Source organism: Haemaphysalis longicornis, unplaced genomic scaffold (genome assembly GCF_048455015.1).
Source record: "Haemaphysalis longicornis isolate Haplotype H1 unplaced genomic scaffold, Haemaphysalis longicornis Haplotype H1 scaffold_9, whole genome shotgun sequence".
Classification (NCBI taxonomy): domain Eukaryota; kingdom Metazoa; phylum Arthropoda; class Arachnida; order Ixodida; family Ixodidae; genus Haemaphysalis; species Haemaphysalis longicornis.
The window spans coordinates 62,865,320-62,888,610 of NW_027526460.1; the positions used below are offsets into that span (position 1 = coordinate 62,865,320).

The window sequence follows — 23,291 nt, forward strand, 5'->3', positions numbered from 1 at the left end:
TTAGCACCTGCAAAAAGCTCTCCCAAATTCACCTTTCTTTGCACGATGACGAGGACTGGACGTGGTTCGATCCCGCCGTGCGAGCACTGCAGACGTGCGACCACGTCACAACGGTCGAGTTCGACATCTGGCTCTTGCAAGAACGGGTGGGCTCGCTGATCGCCGGCTTCGTTCAAGCAGCCCGTGCAGTGACGGAACTGACGCTTTGCCTTTTCGATCTAACGAGCATCCCTTGCGCGAACACGTCGGCGTGCAAGATGGGCATATTGAAAGCACTCGGCGAGACTACGAGCCTACGCAAGCTGCTGTTCCGTACCAGGGTACTTACGAAGGAGGAAGCGTTCCTTCTGGCAGCCACCGTGAGGACCAGCCGGAGCATTCAGGATTTCCAAATTGATTGTTGCGCCGATAGTACCGAGGCCTTTCTGAGTAACTTGTCTCCCAATTTACACCGCAATTTCGCTCTGGTATCGATTGCGTGCCACGGGTACACGGTGCGCCACACGCCCGACTGGTTCGCCGTCAACGACGTCGTTCAGCGCAATTTAAGCCTTGTAACGCGCGCTACCAATTTCGTCGTTGGAGCCACTACGTGGCACGGTGCTCGGGCGTTGGAGCTTGTGGCCTCGAGCCCAGCTCTGGTTGGAAGCGTTTGCCAGCTTGCGCTCGTAGACGACCAGGTGGCCGTGAAAATGATCCGGGACCGTATTAACGGACTTCAAGGCCTACACGACTTCATGCGCTCAGCGGGAGTTGTTCAACAGCACGTTACTTGCCGCAAGTCTAAGGACAAGCACCTGCAACTTGACTGTCTTGACGAGTACGCCTGGCTGAGCGTGAGGAGCTACCTGAAGTTGGCCGATATTTTGCGTTCGTCGTCGTGAGGGGACGTACTAGAGAAATGAGAGAACTCACTGAAAATCCTACGTGATTCTAGATTTGCCGCGCATGCGCAGATACTGCGTGCACCACAATGAAGGTGGGCTATGAGGCCCTCACCAATAAATCTTTGATTCACATGAAACACGATAATTGCTGGCTGCCTTTCTACGGCCATAGTAATTGTTTCTTGTGTGTGCGTGTGTGTTCGTAGAGAGAGAGGGAGAGAGAGGGAGGGAGAGTGGTACAAACCTGATGTTTGCAGCCCGTCGCAGCTTCTGAGCCAGATGGCATAGTTTACTGTACCCAACACAATACCAATTCTCCGCTTGCAGTTTCACTAACAGGTTATAGTATCTGGGCGCGACAACCGAATCTCTAAATGATGATGTCGTTTGCGAACAATTAGCAGATGGGACTGCGAGTCTTGGGGCACAGGTGGCAGAGTTATAATATAAATGAGGGCACAAGTTCAGTAATTACCCAAATGTTGCTACGTTTTGTATGTTTTCCACATAAACGAAACAAGAGCAGCGGACGAGCGAATCGAAGTATTCTAGGTTTCGATTTTGGAAGAACTTCCCGCGTTTCAGGGTTTTAGGGTAGTTTGAGGTGGTTGGGTCTGTCTATTTTACAAAAAGTTGGGGATACGAGGAAGCCCACTCAGCCCCGTCAAACTGGACCTTCCCATGCACTTTGGCATTCACCGCATCCCAAAACAAAGAATTGGGTGCTAGAGTAAAAGAGTGCCGTTACTTTCGCCCAAGATTCTTGAAGCACAGTAATTGTTAGTGTGTTTCTGCATTATTCGTCTCGACTTGAATCTTAGGCCAATTCGGCTTGCGGAATAAAGAAGTCCGAAGTCACTGGAAAGCAAGAATAACTGTATTTAAATCAGACTGAATTGCTTTGTGCTAACAACACGGCGTCCGAAAGTTCCTCCTCTTCTTTCTCCTTCTGTCGGCTCATAGCTTCCCCGTGATTCATCCTCCTCTTCATAAAAATGCAACAGGGCTTAACAGTGCCATTATTTGGAGGTTGCGTTTTCGTTTTCGAAGAAGCGAGTGTTGATTTTCTCGCGTTATATTCAATCTAGTTTTATCGCCGAACTGTCAATGTGTAGTAGCAGCGCAGGAAATCGACCACGAAATACCGGAGTGTTTACGAAAAGGGAAATTGATGAACACGACCCCCAAATCTGTTAGATTAACGACTAATTAAATGTGTCGGGTTCGTGCACCAGCTACACACCATACTATGTAGGTTGTACTTGTGGAAAATTCCGATGCAGCGCCGTGCTCGGCTCGACTAGACCTTGTTTACTGCAGTAACTGTGGGTTAAGTAGTGAGGAAGATCGCCGGAATATACACGGTATGAAATTTATCACACATAGCGAGCATAAGGGAATATAAAACCTAAATATCGAGTAGACGACACTCAAAACACAAAAAAGGGTTGCCTTTTAATCAGTTCTTTTAATTACACCGTGATGAGTACAACTCACTCTGGAACCAATGATCACCGAACGACCTTTGGAACGTGTTCAAGCGTAAACGCAACAAATCACTGGGAATTATACCTTTCTTTTCGCTTAGAAATGCGAGTCGTGGTAGCACACCAGTAGCACGAAGTTTAGCCAGTGGGCCTGTTCGATTTTCCACTTCTGGCTGCCCGGGGCTGCCCGCGGGCTGCCAGAGGCAAAAGCCGGTCATTCGTTTGTCTTTTCTCGGGCAGCCCAAAACGTCACTTCCGGCGACGCCATAGCGTCTTCGATTTTTTTCGGCAACTTCTATGTCTCCTCGATTTGGCTGCACTTTGACTAATAGTTCACAAAAGTGTCGTGCAAGTGCAGCGCCAGTTCTTTCAGTGCGAGTGCAACCGTACACTAGCGCTTTCCATGAAGCGGCCGAATCGAGGGCAAAAGTGCACAAACGTCGTCTGCTGCGGTCCGTGTTTGCGCGCTCGCGTTTTTTTTTTCCCGAAATGGCGTCACTCTGCACCCACCTTGTGTTTCGAACACAAATGCACTATCTTGTTGCACGTGACGACCATTCTCGTCTAAAACGGGAAACGCTGTCGTTTCTACTCCGTTTACTGACACAAGTATCATGCTGGAGCCGTCTGCTACCATGCAAACCAAAAAATGCGCCAAAGCACGCTGCACCTTGCACGAGACGAGAACTCGCACAGAGGCGAGCGGGCACCAATCTGGAAGCTAGCAGACGACAAAAGGAGAGCCACACGGTCAGTTTCAAAATGAAATTGCGAATATTTTTCGTTGTTTCTGCTTTGATGGTCTGAAGTTGATTTATTAGATGTGAAAAATACCTTTTACGCGCATTTCACTTTATTTTCCTCATCGCAACACCCGTTTCTTGTACGGGATGTCAGATGACAGATGATTGGCGCCTAAACTATGGTGGCCACCATACCTAAACGGTCATTTGCGGTTCATCATCTGACAGACATGGAGGGCCTATTTCAGCTCGTGGGCGATGACGGCGTCGCAATTCTAGATGAAGACATGCCCGTGTTCATTACTTTGGGTAAGGGGTTATAAGTGAGTACATTTGTTGTCCGCGTGTCATGAGTGAAAGTTTTCGTTTATTTCTCCGGAAAGAAAAAAAGCTCTCCACCAGCACTCTGTCGTCGCGTGGGCGCTGCCAGGAAAGCCGGCGAACACATCGATGAACCCCATGTCCGTATTGCAGATCCCCTGGAGTACGATGAAGTGAAACTTCTTGCGATTGTAGTAACTCCCTTCGGACTTCGAGGGTCTAGAACTGCGGACATGGCACCAATCAATCGCGTCCATCACGTCCGTCAGTCTGGTAACGGTCTAAATAGTGTTGCGTAGCGTGAGCGGGAGCGGTTGGGTAAAATCAACTGTGACTGCTCCTATGGCCGCCATGATGCAACACTATTTAGACCATTGCGCATCAGTCCTACGCTTCCTCGACGAACGAGAGCGTGGACCTTCCGCTTGTTGCGCTCCCGTTCTGGTCGGTCGGGCCTGCGGATTTCCCGCCCACTGATGGTAATCAAATATTAGATGACTCGGTATACTGCGGCGTGAACAGACGACTCGCTCACATCGAATTTGTCACCGATCATGTTACATGGTACACTGTGTTGTACGACAGGGCAATCAGAACTGTATTCAGGGCAGGCATTTTGGGACGTCCTCGCGGTCCCTCGAGTTAGAGCTCCGAGTGTTCAAATTCAAAAAGCCTTTCCGCAGCGCATTGTCCGATCGGCAGCGGCCGCCCAGAGCGACGCGGACGGCTAAGAATATGCGGCCTAGCCCTTGTAGACAATAGCATTCTTCACAGTCCCCATGTCGGCACCAAGCATCTGGGACACTAGACGGGAGCCATTACGGTCCGGGTCCTCCCGGGGGGCCTTTTGAGACAAGCCGCGGCCGTCCGACAGCGGCTCCGTACCGAGACAGGACAAATAGGACTACGCAAACGGCAACTGCAGCAGCTATGAGTATTCACAAACGCTGAAAACCTACTACCGCAGTACAAGCGTACGAAAGACAAGAGGAAAGACAAAAGAAAAGACAATGAGGAAAGAGGAAAGACAATGAAAGACAAAAGGAAAGACAAGTCTTGCGACGAAGTCTTGCCTAAACGGTGACCGGTAGACACAGGAGACGTAACTCTACCATATCATACCTACCGTATTTACTCGATTCTAAGCACCCCCTTTTTTCCATAATCGCAATACCCAAAGCAAGGGCCGTGCTTAGATTCGAGAAACCCAAATTATCCCATCCCCCCTCATTAGTAAATTAGTAAAGCTTTGCTTAAAAAAAAAATTGCCAAAATATATTTTTTTCTGTGTAATGGTATAACGACTCGCGTTTTTTCTCCGGACGTATATAAAAAAAACCTGGGTCCATCAGTGCGTTTATACAGCATACATACCGCTTTTACAGGTTGTAACAAAACGGCTTATTCACTACCAGCGCACACTTCACTTGAGGACGAGAACCGGCGTATTCAGCATGGTATGGCCGATGGCAGAAGAGGTCGCCGAAAGGCATCGGCCTACGGTCACCACGAGCTCGCCCACCTAACTCAAGGAGAAGACGTCCTGGTGGGGTGGACGTTCAGCCCTTACCCGTCGCCAACATAAGGACTTCAATTCTCCTTGGTCGCTTCCTCAGCCAATAAGGTGTTCTCTCTCTCTCTCTCTCTCTCTCTCTCTCTCTCTCTCTCTCTCTCTCTCTCTCTCTCTCTCTCTCTCTCTCTCTCTCTCTCTCTCTCTCTCTCTCTCTCTCACTTGAGGACAGATCGGCCAGCTCCCAAAGACGCACGCCGCATCACCCAGCTTTCCAGATGTCGGTACGCATGGAATGGCTGCCACCATAGTGTTAGACATCATTCACACAGCCGTTTTTCACCCCGTCAAGTCACCGTCACGTCACCGTCTTCCGTCGTGGGCGACGGTTTCTCGGACAATTTCTCGCCGAAGACGGTGCGACGGTGACGGGAAGCCGAGCCCTACTTTTCAGTCCCGTCAACGCGACGAGACGACGGGACCACGCCCTGCGGTAAACCAGCCAATCATAAAACTCAAATTTTTACGGCTAAATTTAGCGAAAAGTGAGCACACGCAAAAATCTAGGCTATTATTAATTTTTGCATTACAGCAATTATAGCCACGTTGAACCGTATATATCACGACATTTTCTTTACTTTCTGATTAAGCACGCTCAATTCTAGGCTAAACTGATCACTAGGCAAACGACCCTGTACTCTGACAGAGAGATCCAGTACGAACGCTACTCCGTTACGTCTCCGTCGCGGTGTTTTCACGTAACGGTGCCGTGACGGAGAAGATGACGGCTGTCTGAATGAGGCCTAAGATCGTGGAGCAAAGACAGATGCCGCCGCTGGAGCATGGTTCTGCCCATTCCACTTGGTGTAAAATGCTGCTTTTCATTTCTAGCGAGGAGAGGGTATTTTGGTTCCTTCCGAAACACGTCCTCACTAGGAGGGTACTAGGGCTGTTGTCTTAAGGTGCCTGCATACGTACGAACATATTTTTGTTAGCAGCAGGCGTACATTGCATACTGGGTTAGAAACATTCATCCATCCGCTTAATTTTAAGAACTACACTCTTAACAGGGCCGTAAAAGGGCAGTAACGGCCAACCTTACTACGCCTCGGTACGGTACGCGTCGGCTCTGCCCCTAGCAACTGCATGGTTTGGAAATTAGCTTGTATACTATATACTAGACTAAGGTCGTGCTTATGACTAAGTTATGCATGGCCAGGTAGTAAACGCATGTATCTCAGAAGGATGTTGTCGCTAGGACTTTACTAGTGAATGTAGCAGTGCTTACTGCCTGCTTCAGTTAGTAACCCTGAACTAGTGCTACATTTACTACCTCCAGTTGCTAAGTGCCTAGTGTATACTGGGACAAGTCTCTTGTTCGTGTTCCGTTAGTGAATGCCCCAACATTTTTTAAAGAGTGTATGTTCAGGTGAACTGTACATTTCGTCGATGTACGTTTATTATTGACATTACATCGCGGGGTATCAATACTCACGAATAATAATTACAAGTAAAACACAACAGATACTAGCAAATATTGGGATAGCAACAGAATTATAGACACTGCGCATACAAGCGTGAGGTATAAGCGTTATATACAGTCGCGGCCACTGATAGCGGGAACACGGAATTACGTGGCCGCGCTCTTCGCAGCGCCACCGCCGGCGCTGCGGGAACCTTACGGCACATGCGCAAGCAGCGACACCTGCCTCCACCTCTAGCCCTCATTTTAGTAATTTCACGCGTGCCGCTGTGAAGAGCGCGGCCACGTAATTCCGTATTCCCGCTATCAGTGGCCGCTACTGTACAAGCGTTAAAGCACATTTCGTGGAAACATGTTAATTATGAATTAATTATGGGTAAAGTAATCATGAATCATACGCAATGGGTAGTTGTGTAATAAGGAGACCACTTGCAAAAAAGAAAGGAAGGTACAGAACACAGCCGCGTCCACAAGCACACAACTTGGGGTTCTGCCGGACGTATGGCTGCCGGAGCGGTTGGTTCATTCCTGGAGCTGGTAACTGTACGGTAGCGTCCAAAGTACGTTGAAGTAGAACATTATATACTGGTAGAGCATGCAGATCTGCGTAAAAGACGAAGAAAACACAAATGCCGTTTATGCGTGCTCATCAAATGCAACGCGCTCTGCACTGAGATTCGAGTTCAAAGAACATCCAAGTGTAGAAGAAGTTTCGCTTCAGTGTAGATGGACAGGGAAGTGAACGTATCGAATATTTTGCTACCCTTTTGTTGATTGTCTAATACTTTAGTGACATCATGGCGTGTCGCTCCAAATATTCAAAGATACCGCCAGTCCTTAGCGTCTGCCTAATGTGCTAATGGATCATCGCAATTGGCCATAAAACGCGACAGTATGCCGTCTTGGTCATTTTAAGTCGGACCTACATTGTGATTAATGTCGGCTTTGCCTTACTTAAGACACACCTCACATTTGATAAATACGCTTTAAATTCTTAGAGAGCCATGCTGTTTTACATATTGTATGCTCACAGCCACATTACGCATTGGCGCAGTCCACACAACGAAATTATATAGATAGGAGCTAGCTGAATGAGAGGAACCGGAATTCTGAAGACATTTTTAGTCATTCGCATTTGCTTCGCTTAAAAGCACTTCGGAAGAATGGTAACACTGGGGCATGGCGTCGCGGAGCAGTGGGAGCAGTGCGTACTGGGGCGGTATTCTCGTAACTGTCCCTTTTGAAAACGTCCTTTTTGCGTCCCTTTCATCGTGACGTACTTCCGGTTAAGCAGTGGGCCTTTGATTCAAATACCGTAACTGTTCTTGCAAACGCATTTTAAAGAACTGAAATCGTATCAGAGTATATTTTATGTGTTTATTGTTCCGCGAGCGAACCAACAATAAGGCGACGAAAAATCGTCTGCTCCAAATCGTCTGCTCCGAGTAGCCACGGCTCATAGCTCCGCCGTGCTTGCATGGCGTCACATCCGGGTGTTCGCTTTTAGCCAATCAGGGCTCGCTCAAAAGGGACACTTTTGAAAGGGACACAAAAGGGACAAAACACGGGAATACCGCCCCTGATCGAAGCGTTGCGACCCACTTTACACTGCTGTGCGCACTGCGCCGTGGCGGTCCGTACTTAACTGCCCCGCGGCCGCCGAAGAGGAGGCGCACAGTGAAACAGCTTAAATGGGTACTCATACAAAATTTTGAAGGCGAGATAACTTGGGAGATAGATTGGCGTGAACACACATACCTCATCTGCAAATTTTTAGCGACAAATACAGCCTACAACATATTTAAGATTACAGAAGGGTATGCTGACGGGCCAGTTTTATTTAAGATTAATTTTAAAGTTTGAGAAACGCAAACATGCAGCCAGCGGAGGACCTCGCGCAATCGACATTCCCCGGATGTTTAGTAAATAAACAACATCTAAACACGTCACGAGTTTGTGTTGGCCGCTTCCGCACTGCCAGCGTGTCGCGCCGGCTCGCCGCTCCGATCGGAGGTCGGAACGTTTGCTCTATAGAGTCTAGAGCAAGGAACGATATACGATCGTTGGCGGCGGAGGCGCCGGAATTTCGTTGGCTCATCGGGCAGCTGGCCGCGACCTAAGTTTTACAGTGCTTTTTATCACCCTGGCCGCGAAAACGCGCCAGGGACACGAAAAGCGCACTGAGCCAGCCACACGGTCCCTGAGCAGGCGGCGTGCACGGCCACGAAGTGGCGCAGGCCGGCGCAGGTAGCTCGAGCGATAGCTTGTTACCGCTGCACGAAATGGGACGCAGGTCCCCAACAAGGCAGCACATACGAGGAAGGAGTTAATGATGCGATGGCGAAGTGCATTACAAATCGTCATCTGCACCGCTTACGAGATCAGCAATCGAATATCCGCCGCAGTGTCAAGCCTAACATACCTGTAGGCAGACCGGCCGGCCGCTCCCAGTGCGCTCTACCGCTCCCATGATGTATATGCTGTAGCAATTATTGACTGCTATAATGCTCTAGCCACCCTACTAATCCCCCGCTAGTTGACTACATGTCGGTGCGCACCACCAATCCTGCTGCAACGGTGGAGGATGCGGCAATAGCGCTCGCCCTAACACACCGGACGACTCCCACATGGTGATCTCCGATTCGAAAACGGCCATTCAAAATTTCACCAAGGGGCTCCTATCCCCAACAGGCACTCAAAATGCTCTCTCAAAATCCCCTCTCCACTTTAGTAGAACTGAATGGGACCTCTGCTCACGCCGGGCTGGGGGGTAATGAGGCGGCCCATTCTGCTGCTCGAGGGTTCACTTTCCGAGCCGGCCCCAGCCTCGTCCCTTCGCACGGTGCCAGATCAGCTAGAGATAGCCTGCTCAGTTACCACGACACAGCGACACATTTCCGCCTCGTCCGCCGAGTATATCCCCTGCTCATGTCGGTCTCGACAACGTTCAAGAACGCACGTGGTGCCTCCTGCAGACAGGTAGCATCACCTGTCGCGCGCTGCTCCATCGCACTCACCTGTCTTTGTCCCCCCCCCCCCCCCCTTTCGAACTGCACGTCATGAGGTATTCCCGCCACCTTATCCCACACCATGTGGGCTTGTCTCCAATGATCCTTTTCCCTCCATCACCTGCGACGAGCACTGGGACAGGGCGCTAGGCAGCTCTGATCCGGATCAAGCCTTTCTGACGAATCGGGCAGCCATCGTCGCCGCCAGACTAAAGCCAGCGGCCACCACGGCCCCGTAACAGAGCTTGGCTGACAAGTTGACAATGTTGACAAGTATGAACATTGACACCGGACTTACACGTTTAGATCTGGCTGTGAGTCATTATCATCATCATCATCACCAGCCTATCTACGCCCACTGCAGGGCAAAGGCTTCTCCCATTAATCCCCGATTACCCCGGTCTTGCGATAACTGCGACCAATTTATCCCCGCAAACTTCTTCAGCTCATCTGCCCATCTAACTTTCTGCCGCCTCCTGCCACGCTTGCCTTCTCTAGGGATCCACTCAGTTACCCTTAATGACCAACGGTTATCTTGCCTTCGCATTGCATGCCCTGCCCACACCCATTTCTTCTTCTTGATTTCTGGCTGTCTGGCTCTCAGCTGTGTGGAAGTTATGCCAATAAACTCCTATTGACCTACTAATCTGTCCTTAACACGCGTTTGTTTCCTGACCCACTCCGCTCTTTTCTTGTCCCTTAGCGTTACACCGACCATCTTCCATTCCATTGCTCGCTGAGTCGTCCTCAATTTAAGCTGAACCCTTTTAGTGAGCCCCCAAGTTTCTGTCCCGTAGGTGAGTACCGGTAAGATGCAGCAGCTGCCTTCAGGGACAATGGTAGGCTGCCATTCCGCGGAGGCGCTTTCCCTTCAGGATACGCTTGACGTACTAAACGCAGTAGACAAGCAGCCAGCGCGGAAGAGAGTCGACACCGTTAGGGACCTTCCATTTGCCACGCCTGCTGTTTTCCAGCGACCGCAAAAGGCGGAAACCCTACATTCCCAAGTTTTTTAAGGTTCGAAAGCCACGATTCGAAGTTTTTAAGGTTCGAAAGCCACGATTCGAAGTTTTTAAGGTTCGAAAGCAGAAATACACGATTACAAGTAAATGCTACACTGTTTTCATTCATTTTCGAAGGTTTCCTCACTGCTCCGTTTTCCTGGTTGGCACGTTTTGCTTTCCCGGTCCGGTGAAAAACGTATGAACGGGGTTACACAGTACTTGGTACAAGGCTTACTAACTCACAAAGCATCGAATCACATTTTCGTACAAAGGCACGGAAACTTTCTTCACTCGTGCTTCGCCATTATGACGCAAAATGCCCCATAAATCTGTCGTGTGCGTTGGTCAGTATACTCGTCACGATGATTCGGCATTAAGGAAATTGCGGTTTCCACACCTTGCGTCCGCCAGCACTCTTTGATGCGAAATTTGGCTCACCTTGAAAACGAACATCAACGCGCCTTCCTGACCTGTCCACTGTAGCTTTGTTAAGATAGGGAATAGCGTATATGAAGCCCTCTCGACAAACCACGCATTTTATCGCACGATTCTTGTTGCACAGTTTTTTCAATTTACCATCGTCTTTTTTACAGTTTGTTAGACAATTATAACCTTAGCCTGCTCTAAGGGCTATTTTACTAAGATTATGGGGTAATCGATAATGCAAGGAATGACTGCGGGTGCATAATAAGGGAAAGTAGTGTGCAAGGCAGCAAGTAAGGTATGTTTTGATCAGTTTTGCCGCATTTTTGTTTATACGTTTTTTTTTCTATTCCGTTCTTTGCAGAGATGCACCTAAGCCGCTAGCAATAATAAGTAACCTGGTTGTCATCAAGCGCTGTGCATGCTTTGCCACATTATACGTAAAGTGGTAATTGCCTTTGTTCCTAGGACATTTTTTTTTTGTAAATATTCGGCGCCAATTAAGATTTCACTGAAATACGCAAAACTTCAAAGAATTGCGGAAGTATATGAAGGCAGGCTTACCTTGGCGGCTGTGGCGACAACAGTGATACCCAACCTGGCGTAGAAATACTCGATCTGAAAACACAGTACCGTTAGGGCGGATTATGCGCGTTAGGAATAAATGCCCGGCTGAGGTTTTTTTGATACCATGCTCCGAAGGTAACTTATGGGATCAGCTGTTGGATCCTGATAGTTCCAAATCCCTACAAGACGACCGAGGTATGGATATGTTCATTTTGCTATGTTCCTGTTTTTATGCGAGTGTTAATAGACAACTTATCTATAAGGCGTGTTCTTTCCTAAGCCTATTGTTTCGCACCGGATATCATGTAACTTTCTCATAAAGCGACATTTTGTGCTTGCGCTGCATGCAGACGACACGTTTTGATTGTGTTACTGGCATCAAGCATTCATCTTCGCGCTTGCAAGCTTTTTCGCCACATCTTCATGCTCCAAGCACAGGAGGTCGCTTTAAATTGTTCGAATGACGGCAACTTAAAAATAATTTGTGTTATCCTTAAAGCGTGCGGGTGAACCTAATACGCAAAAATGAAGCTGTCATTGCGCTTTGGCTATCTTATTAGTTATCAAATATTACAAAGACACTGCGAAGATCGAGATGATAATGCCATAATGTGAAGACAAAGGTCGTGTAAACTTTTGCATACTTCTGGCAGTTACACAGTAACAGTGTTAGTACCCCATTTGCGAATATGCTATTTAAATATAAGTACTACTATGGTTTTTAAATGTAGCTAAAAACTACAACGAATTTTTGTTATGTCCCTCAAAGAAGCGATTGATTTAGAGGAATGATACTGCTGATTGATTGATTGTAGGGGTTAACGCGCCGACGCAACGCAAGCGATGAGGTGCGCCGTAGTGGAGGGCTCCGGATTAATTTTGACAGCCTGGGGATCTTTAAAGTACGCCGAAATCTCGAACACACGGGCGTTTTTGCTTTTCGCCTCCATCAGAAAAGCGGCCGCCGCAGCCGGGAATCGAATCCGCGACCTCCTGCTCAGCAGCCCAGCGCCTTAGCCACTGAGCCACCGCGGCAGGTTAAAAATGATATTGCATAGACTCAGTCAGTTATTGATCAGAAACAAAATATATCGTATTTCAAGGATTTGGAAAAAAAAAACCTAGGAGGTTAAGACTATGTAGTAGGGTGACAAATCCGGGAAAAACTGAAGGCTTTGCGAGGACTTTCTTGTGTACTATACCTCCACGTATTGTTCTCAACTGCAATGCCATGTATGGTGCGTGTCAGGCGAGAATACATTCACCCGAGAGCCGTATTTAATTATGCCTTCTCCTGCGTGTGTACTGCACCTTTCAACCTTAGCCCCGTGTTGTCTTTTCTTGTACCTTAAAGGGGACATGAATACAAAATACAAGTTTGTTTTATTCGAAAGATTTCGTGTTCTATAGCGCCTCCAGCGCTTGTCCGGAAGCAAACGATGCTTTATTCACGGCGAAATTAATCAATTTAAGCGAAAATTTTGATTCTCACGCCAAAAACGTGTGTTTGAACGACGTTTGCAATGACATCATAAGAACAGGTCTTTCAGCTAAACTTGGTGCGGGGCGGAGACTCGCTTACTCTTAGTCAGCCTAGATGGCGCCACCTCACCGCGCAAGCCGTTTTCTGCCTTTGGTTTGTTTATTACAGTATTTAAACCTGGCCTATTTTTGTTCATGGAGAATATAATCGTTTCGTGAAACATAGTGCTCGCTCGACAAACATGGTCACGTAAGACACCGTCGCTTGCGTCAATCTGCCAGTGTCGTCTGAGACAACCCCAAAGCCTTGCAATGCTGTACACCTAAACGAATAATAGTGCGCGCAGTACCAACAGCAGTATACGCATCGGTACTTCTGTGTTTACGTGCGCTTTCGTAACTTCCACTGTTTGCTCCACAATTCTTACTGATATAAAAAGAATGTGGCCTAAATTTAAGCAAAAATAGCTCGTTTGGCACGCTTATAAGTTCTGCATAAATTGCGTTTGCTTTTTTTGCCCCCCGCCAACCGCAGAGCTGGCTGGTATCACATCATAGGTTCTGTAGCGGGAAATGAGCTAGTGGGTCGCATGGTCATTCCCTTTTTTCCTATTATACAGCTTATTTGAGCAAAGTTTGCGTTAAAAGTGGCGTCAGCATGATTCTAAAGAGGCTATCTTTTGAATGGATCAAACTTCAATTTTCACTTCATGGCCCTTTTAAAGCTTCTCCATTGCCTTGTCAACAAAGGCTTATCTTATCTTACCCATTGTCTTAATTTACCCATTATCTTAACTTATTCATATATGTACATATCCACTGTCTTATCTTCTCATTGTCTCATTACCATGCAGTTGCACTTACCGTAGTGAATTGGGAGAAGAACCGCGCTATTGATGTGAGATCCTGCAAGAGGGGAGATAAGGATTGAGACACAAAACTGCGTTGGAGACGCATAAGCGAGCTTATTTTAATCGAATTCCCCGCAGTGCGATGAATGCATCCGTTTAGAGGGTAGGGTATCAGTTGAACAAAAAAGTTCGAGCTGCTTTGGCAACCCAGTTGCTCGTCATGCACTCTAAATTTTGCATAAATTGGCATTGCACGGGATTTTTACTCGATGTATGCTGTGTGCTCGGAGATACGGCATCTGCGCTTTTAAACGAGGAAGCATTAGCGGAAATAAGCTCAGCTGGACACACCTTTTAACAAAATGAAGGGAGCTAACACTAACGCGTAAAACTTGAAGGTAGCGAAGCTGTTCGCAACCTTCACGACCATCCCGAATGTTTATGTCTACGATTGCAGCCGATTTGCTTTTTCTTCGCTGCCTCAACGACCTTTACTCTATCATCGTTTCCCTAAGTGTCAGCTTCTTTCATTTTTTTGCAAATGCTGACCATCGGACATCGCCTTGGAGGGGCGTACGCAATGACGTGTCTTTCTTGTTCCGAGCAAGTGTGGTCACGATTACGGTGAGCGCTGCAGTTTTTTTCGGCCAATCTCGGCCAATCTCCGTAAGTGGGTATGTTTGGCTTGACAAACGTGCGCAGGGGACGCTGGGCAGTCGACGCGAAGCATGCACACACGAGCGCTAGGCATTTGCTTGGTTTTGTTAACTGTCCGGCGGTCGCCGCGAGGCTCCCGCTCACGTGTGCGCACTCGGTAATTTCTTGTAATTTTTAACAGGAGACACAGAGAATTACGATTTGCTATATAGCCTCGCTGTTAATAATCTAAGGAATAGTTTTCGTTTGCTGTAATAATAGAATGCGTAATTAGATAAAACAATTATATCCAGCCACGTTGAGCTGTCTGTATGCCTTCGGCTGCATATGTCACTGCATTTGTACGTGCAGCATGCGAATAGGAAAAAAAAAAAGACATGCGCGCGCTGCGATTTTTTTCGGACTATACAAAAAGGAATGAATATTATGCATGAATTCATAGCTCCCGGTTTCTTTGCAGGTGCGTTCACTCGCTCAATTTGCTGAGGACTTGGCTTTTTTTTTCTGGAGTACGAAGCTCCGACCATTATAAGGCTGCGTTAAAACGGCAATTCTTTTTAAGCAATTTCCGCTTGTCAAACTTCATTATTTCGAGCTGCGAGGAGACAGCAAATCTGTTGGAATTAATCCGAGTTCGAACTGGATGGGGTCCTTTTGATTAGTGGTACGCCGCGCAATATAATAATACTACTAGAAACGCCCTCGCGATAAAGTAGGCCCTACTACACTGTTTAAAAGGAGCCCAAATAAAAAAAAAAATCCTAATAAAAACTCACAGGCGTGGCACAGCTTAGTTGGTTCTGCCTGCTAGACATGAGCTGTCCGCGAGGGCGCTCACGCCGCCGGTCTCGTATCCTCTTTTCTGTTCCAGCTGAACGGAAATGTGCGCGGAGCGGAAAATGCTTGCGGGCTCACGGGTTTTCGACGCCACGGCGGCTAGTTAACACAGGAAACTTTCTCTTTCGGCTTGAAATTGCACGAGAATAAGTACGTCTGGACAGTTAATCCTTTTCGAATTAACAGTGGGGCGAGTTCCAGGTTCTTATTATGGAGTGTTTCCCCCCATTCAAATACACGACACCTTCTTGGGACCAATGGGCCGTTCGAATTACCCGCTGGTTCGCATTATGCGACTTCGAAATAAACAGGCTTGACTGTATTAGATTTTGGTTTGCCAAGTTACTCAATTTGTTTGTGTGCTCGTTTATTTGTTTCCATAAACGTACACACGTTGTGGCGGAAAACTGGGTAAAAAGTTGCACTCAGAAACCTGACCATGCCCTGCGTCCTTCACAGAATCAGAATAACAGCGGGGTGGAAATAAAAAAAAAGGAATACATAGGCACAGCTTGTGGGTGTCAATCAAAACTCCTGACACCGCAATACAACAGTCAAGAGTACAATTAATAGCGCATCAGTCAGCGCACATAACGACGTTAAAGCAATAGTCATTAAAAGAGAAAAAAACTGTGGTTAATTCCTTTGTCATAGGACTCGGTAAAAAACGAAAGTGAAATGGGCAGCGAAGTCTGCAGCTGAGCATGATTTGCGGGATGGCGGCTGTCTTGTGGGTGTGCTTCGCGAGCGACGTCCTGCTGGCGGGTCGCTTGGGTAAAGGTGTACTGGCGTCATTTTCGTGACGCTTATGACGTCAGTGAAATCTTGGTGTATCCCGGCATAAAACACTTTCGTGTTAAAATATAAAACCCGAAAGCGAACAACCTTAAGTATAACGTGCTCTTTAGCACTAACGGTTGCTTCCCCGCAAGAAGACCCTGTGCGCAGGGGTGCACCCTTTACAGGCCGCTTGCTTCGCTGTACTGGCGTCACTTCCGTGACGGATATGACGTATGCGAAGTCTTCGTGTATCCGGGAATAAAACACTTTCGTGTTAATATATGCAACAAACCGTACAAAACAGCAAGAAACTAATCACAAACAGCCTATTCTTTCCGAACGATGAGCGGAAATTTCTAAACCCTGATCATTTTGACGACAGTTTTTAACAAAAAAAAAAAAAGGATGAGAATGGGGAACAGGTAATTTCTGATGTTTTCTTAGCGGGAAAACACCTGTGAACGAGATTAGAACGAGATTGGCTACACTTGTCAAAGGGTAGCTGTGCAAGGAATCCTTCAATACAGATCAATAAAACCCGCAGGTACGCTATAGCACTGATGGCCTCGCTGTAGGGTAAGCGCCCGGGTATCAAATAACTCTGCCTACATTGGTATTTTCCTATACCCCTCATCCCCGAGTCTCGCCGCATCGCTAGTGAGTCACGTGTACAGCAATTATATATAGCGATTATTTAGTCGCCCGCAGGGTCCTCAGCCTTACGAGTCGTGCACATTAGGTTCAGATGAAACCTCGGGAAGTTAGCAAACCTTCTAAATAATTACCCACCTTCATTCCAACAAACTGGTGCCGCTCAGATCTTGATAATTAAGTACGGTTTAAGGGCGTAGTATGCGCGTTATTTCCTTTTCTTTAGACATCCTTGCTCTAGAAGCTGCAAAGCGCTCTAGCTTTGAAAAGTGGGTTGGCCAACGAAGAGCAAGAAAAAGAAAAAAGAGGACGAGCACGACGGTTTTCTTTTATCGCCGTGCAGTCGTCACCGGGGCTCGTCGTTAACGAGGCGTGAGGAACCGGCAAAAGAGCCCCGCAGTTAATCGACTGGCTCCCTCCCTCGTGTTCTTTAATTAAAACCTCCTGGAATATTTACTCACCAGGGCGCAGAAGAGGGAGAAATATAGGAAGAGGACCGGCGCTCTCGGCTCCACGACCCGAGATCTCGATCAGCCCTAACCTGGATTGCTCCGCATAGCTTGCCGACTCGGGATCGTAAAATGGAGGCCGTAAAACGCTTTCCGATTCGGAGTATCCCCTATCACCTCGCCTATTTTTTCATTCCCGCTCTTAGGCCTTTTACTCGCATTTATTTTGTACAGGAGAGGGCGCAGGAGACGGACCTTGCGGGGTTCCGTGACTGAGAGCTCCATCACCTGGCTCTACGATGGGACTTGCTCACTGCGCCACGGTTCCCTTAACGTCGTCCTTTTGCCGTATTGACTCCGTATTTTCCCCCTAGCGGCCTCTAAAAAAACACGGCGAGTGGCCTGAGCCGTAGGTTTGGGGCACACTTTCCTTTATACGACTGCCCTCGTCCGCTGGCATCACGGGTGCTTGGTCTGCGCAAATATCGCCGATGAAGCACTCCGTATGCGGGCAATCGAAACAGCGACGCGTAGGGAAAACACAGATAAGAGAGAAGCGAGTATACAACGGAGTTTGCTTAGGTTCTGCACGACTAGCTGCAAGTTCCCCTGACGGGTTATTTGTGTGTTGGCGCCAGTGCGTTTCGACTCGCATGTACTACAGATGCTGTCGTAATACGAAGACCGATACAAAAGTTACCCTTGCTGCCGAAGCTGCACCGGACGCTTAAAGGGACAGGCAATCGATTTTTGTCGAGTATATCTTCTCTATCCCAAAATGAAAGGGCATCACTTAAAGCACCTTAACGATAAACGGTTTTGCTTATAACGCCCTAGAAGTTTTTAAAACGAAATTTTTAGATCTACGAGCCGTATGTGTCCTCCCAGAAAATAATTCTGGCAACCATGACATACAGTAGCGCGGAAACATACTTTTGCCTGTATAAGAAATGAAAAGCGATATTTAAAAACTTGTCCCCGGCTAAAAAATGTGTGAATCGCAGGCTTTCTTATTCTTTTATGTGATTTTTTTATTTCACCATTCTATTTTGCGTGAATGTGCCTTCTGGTGGGATGGACAATAGGTAGAATCTGGCTTCACGTTGTGGGGGTCGGAAGTACGATTCTCCCCGCGCGCGTCCTTTATTTTCTTTTAAGCTGCCGTTGGCGTATTTGAAAACTGAAATCGAATACTTCTGCAGAAGAAACGCCCCTGACTCAGGCAGAATTGTCAAAGCTTCTTCACTAGGTCTGTTTACTGAACCCTGCCGTTGATTCTGGGCATGGAGGCTGAGTTAGCCACACTGAGAGCAACCCAGCGGCAGCGGGCGGCGTGTCTTAAAAATTTTCAAAATAATGTTTAAAAATACATATACAATTTAAACTTATACAAATACTTGTGTTAAAAGGTTTTCAGTAAGTGAATAAACGTTTCAGCAGTTACAGTAGCAGCAAGGATTGCAGGCCACGTGACAGGGACACATATTGTAGTGTCAAGTTTCGACACTACGAACCGCCACCCTTCCGATTTAAGGAAGTTTGCTGCCAAGTTAAAATGCTTTCCCCGAATTTGTTTGGAAATTGCTGGTGGTTAGCGGGCTATATAAAACGCTGGCTTTCATATGAGCTATAGACAACATATACGCGACAAAAATTGGTTGTCCGTCTCTTTAACTTGTTGCTTGCGGGGTACACGAGTGGACTGCTATCTTTCTAGAAAGGAACAACTGCACAAACGAACCAGAAAAAAAAAAAAAGCTCGGGCTACTTACGTCTGCTTATGTGATTTGAAGGCGAAAGCCTGGCGGTACTTATTAAAGGGACCCTGCAACACTTTCCATAAGCTCTTTCACTCTTTCCTTCGCGTCTGCAACCACTGCGAAAGCTATAGTTATCGCCAGCACGGAGCGGCACTGCGTGATTTGCTTGTCGCACCAGATACGCCTTCCGTTTCTTCTTTGTCTTTGTGGCTTTTTTTTTTTCAAGTTGCTATCGAAAAGCGTTCATTCCTGCAACCGAAGGAAAACCGGCGAACAGCCGCTACATGACATTAATGACGTAATTCGGGCGGTCAAAGAATGTCAAGACTGGGAAAGAGAGAAAAATCTTTTGAGCGAGTTTACAAGTTATCTGATGGGCATTGAACAGTAATGTTTGGCTGAGGTACTTTGCGACCCCCTAACCTAAGTACTGAGTGGGTTGGGTGACGACGTTCTGAAAGCATTTAAGATTAAAAAAAAAGATGAAAAAGTGTTGCACGGTCCCTTTAAGTCTGCTTACGTGCTTTGAAGGCGAAAGCTTTGCGGTACTTATTAACAGCCTCTGTATGGCATCGACATTTTTGCATCTCTTTGGTCGCTGCGCTTTCATTTCGTAGTTTTTTGGCGCGTATTACTTCAGCGAGCCCGATTGCACATGCCACGGCCACCCTATAGAATCAGGGTTCTGTGGCGTGCTCATATTCTACTATTCTACTCACATGCCATAAGTTCAGGTGCCACACGGCCGGCCCTATTCTACAGTTTTTGCGTTTAGAATTCAGAGTTTCGTGAATTTTGTATCGCAAGCACATTAACCCCTCAAATCTCCCGATTTCTTGTCAATCCCCGGAATGAATATGTGTTACGAAGAAAGCAACAACAACGGCAACAACTCTTGTTCTGCCGCCGGGAAACCTGGGGAAATAACGCGGTAATAACGCATTGTGCTGCTAGTGTCGAGACCAGGCCTCAAATGCAACCGGATAATCTGTTTTAAAGCGAAAGCTTTCTTAATCGACCAGATTTAGGGGAAATCCCCAAGGTGGAGTAAGTTTCTGTGAAGGCAAGTTTGACATCCACCTGAATGCAGCAGCCATACGGCTACATTCGACTGCTCCGACTGCTCCGACTGCTCCGACTCCGATACGACTGCTCCGGTTAAGCGGTTGTCCCGGGTTCGAATCGTGGACCAGGACGAATTTTTCTTCAACCGCGAAGTTTCTGAGTAAGCGGTATAGCTTTTCTTTGTAGCCGCATGGCTGTATTCAGGTAGATGTCAAACTTTCCTTCACAGAAACGTACTCCACCTTGGGGATTTCCCCTAAATCTGGTCGATTAACACCTGTCCTTCGCTTCGAGTTGTCGATCAATTCTCTCTCGCGCTACAAACTGCTAGCCTCCTGGTTAGCTCAGTTGGTAGAGCGACTGCTCCGGTTCAGCGGTGGTCCCGTGTTCGAATCCTGGACTAGTACGAATTTTTCTTCAACCGCAAAGTTTCTGAGAAAGCGGTATAGCTTTCCTTTGTAGCCGTATGGCTGCATTCAGGTGGATGCCAAACTTTCCTTCACAGAAAGCTTTTTTAGTGGGACCGATGGCGTCTTGCGTACAAACTATTACTGTTCTACATAGACCGGTTGGTCGACCGAAAAGCTGGCTTCCATTGCGTCAAAACGGTTACTTGAAAATCGCCAAAAAGGAACTGTTCCGGATGTGACAATACACGCATCGATCATGAAGAAGGGGTACAATAGTATGAATTTATTTCATAGACCACGTATCGGTACACATTTAGATCTTTCGTAGATGTGTTTACTTAGTGCGCGAAAAAGTGTCGCATGGGTTCGTTTTTCGTTTGCGACTTGGGACTTGGAAGGTTTGACGATCGATTGGACGCGCTTTCAGCGAAGGTTGAACGCACTGAGCTGACGCAGTTTTGATGCTATCAAGCTCTCGCTCTTCTCTCAACTTTCTTTGGGAAGGGACAGTAAAGTTTTCCTCATAACTAATGAATGAGAACTTTGTGAATAAGATCACGAAGAGCGTAAAAATTTTGCTGAACGTCGCAGGGCATCGCACCTAATTGAATCAGAGATTGCAATGTAGGCCTAACATAACGGAAGGCTTTATTTTCCCGTTTAATACGAGCTTTCTTCGTAATTCGCCGCGAATAGGAGGAAGCGGCGTGATCGTCTTTAGTCCATTCCGATAGCATTCTTAGTAACAGCACCAACGTGAGAGACATCCCATAACGTGAAACAATTGTTAAAAGTCTATTTTTCCTGGATGAAGGGCGATATTCTATTTGTGTTGAAGGAAAAACAAAATAATATGCCACAATTATTTAAACAAATTTAGGTACTTCAGGAATGAATCAGTATGTACAGTATGTACTATGCGTAAATAGAAAGACGAATATTATTCTCGTTGATTCACAAGGTTGACAAAGCACAAAAATGAGAAAAAAATTGGGATTGATGACGTAGTAAGTAATAGCTCAAATCAACCCGTATTCTCTGATCAAGTCGAGCAAGCTATGGTAGATTTTTCGAATGACTACTTCTCTGATATAGGGCCGCCACTACCAGCGCGCATACTTCCTGCTATTTATTCTTCGTAGCGTCAGAAACAGCTGGCGATGACTTTGGCCCACATGCTATTGAGTTGGTAGAATTCCAACTGTAGTGAAAAACCTTCGTTTAGGCAAGACGGTTGGATTGGATGGGATTCCTAGCATATAGTAAAATATAATATCGACATATTTAATATTACCTTGTAGCATGTGGTTAATTGTTTTATAAAATCGGGAGTGTGTGTTATAAAAGTCAGTAAGTACCAGTCTTCAAGGAAAAAGATCATTATGTCTCCAGCCACTGCAGACCACTGACTGTTTCTAATATTAATAATACTTTTACTTCGTACGCGCGTGCAGAAATTCTTACGTGCAGAATATTATCTGTCCTTATCAACAAGTGTTTTCCTCCCAGATCTACATCATATCTGTTTTTGCACATACACAATTGATTACTACGGAACTGCATGGTGATTCGATTGCCATTGTAGTGTTTGCAGGCTTGGAAAAAGCGTTTGATATGGTTAAGCACATAATTTCAGAAATTGTCTATTATTAGCTTTATACTATTTGTGAATACTTAGCTGAGACAGTATGTTGTCACTATAACTTTATGTCAACCACACATGGTGTTGTAATTGGTGTTCTGCAGGGCTAGGTCCTTAAGCCCGCCTTCTTCCTATATTAAACGGACTCCAATTGGTGTTAACTCTGAAGGACCATTATACTCGGGTGATACGTCTTTATTTCTGCTGGGATTGGTGTTTTAGAGCTACAGGACAAAACAAATAAAAAAACTTTATCATCTCATTAAATGGTTCACGAAAAGACAGCTTTACTTAACATTGCCAAAACCAATTTTGTTGCCTTTTATTCAAGAAGGTAGGAAATGATTTGTGATTATACAGTAGACTCTCGATAAACGGAACTTCATGAGACCGAAAAAAAATAGTTCCGTTTAACAGGAGTTCCGTTTATTGAGATAGATGTGAAAGAGCATATTTTTGTGCGTACGCACTCTTCATACCATTTCATGGAATTGTAAGCGCTAGATGATGAATGTAGCTGATAGTTTTTCAGAAAGCAAGAAAACTACAAGAGGTTTAGGCACATCATTCACAAAGTTGATTTGGCAACAATGAGTAGCTGTGCACTACAAAATGCGTCAATTTTTTTTGTTTGAGTCCTTGCAACTGCGTCTTCACGGAGGCTGGAGGCCTCAACTTCACGGGTGCTTACAAGCCACCGGATTTAGAAGACGGTAACGCGGTAATGAAGCACGAATAGCGCACCATGATGGCACGATCGAGGCGGCAGGAGCTGAGCCCTGTGAGCTCGACGTCTTGAATCGAGACCGAACGACTGGAACAAAAACTGCGATGTTGCATTCGTTGCGCAACTTGCGCTAACACGGCTGACCCATAACAAGGCGAGGCTTACGAAAACAACGAGGCTAAAAAAAACATAGGGGAAGAAAAACAAAACAAAACAAAAACGAAACAGCCGGAGCCGTAAAAGCTGATTCTCATGCCAATGGGTTTCGCAAGAAGTTCCATTTTCGGTTCCGTTTAAACGGTGACGCGAAAATTTTAGTTCCTATTACCGAGAGTTTTTTTTTACGTTATCTTAATGCAAAACCAACCAACTTACAGGCTACTTTCCGTTTAAACGATTTCCGTTTATCGAGATTCTACTGTATATATCTACACTCTAAAAACCCTGATCCAAGCACCCCCCTGTTACAATTATCCATCTTCTGCCAATAAGTGGTGCATATAATGTCATTGTATCGCAGGCAGTAATGCAAGAGTACCTTTTAACA

The 23,291-nt window shown here is 46.5% G+C and overlaps 1 protein-coding gene across 1 annotated transcript in view; it reads right to left on the reverse strand.

Moving 5' to 3' along the window:
* Window positions 1-6,810: 6,810 nt before the first annotated feature.
* LOC144152369 (uncharacterized) overlaps window positions 6,811-23,291 on the reverse strand; it is a 45,488-nt gene continuing 29,007 nt past the window's right edge. The window contains exons 7-9 of the mRNA XM_077683639.1: window positions 13,780-13,821; window positions 11,431-11,484; window positions 6,811-7,034 (exon numbers count right to left, since the gene is read on the reverse strand). Of these exons, the coding sequence (XP_077539765.1) occupies window positions 6,954-7,034; window positions 11,431-11,484; window positions 13,780-13,821 (177 nt within the window). The 3' untranslated portion in view covers window positions 6,811-6,953. The remainder of the gene's footprint in view (window positions 7,035-11,430; window positions 11,485-13,779; window positions 13,822-23,291) is intronic.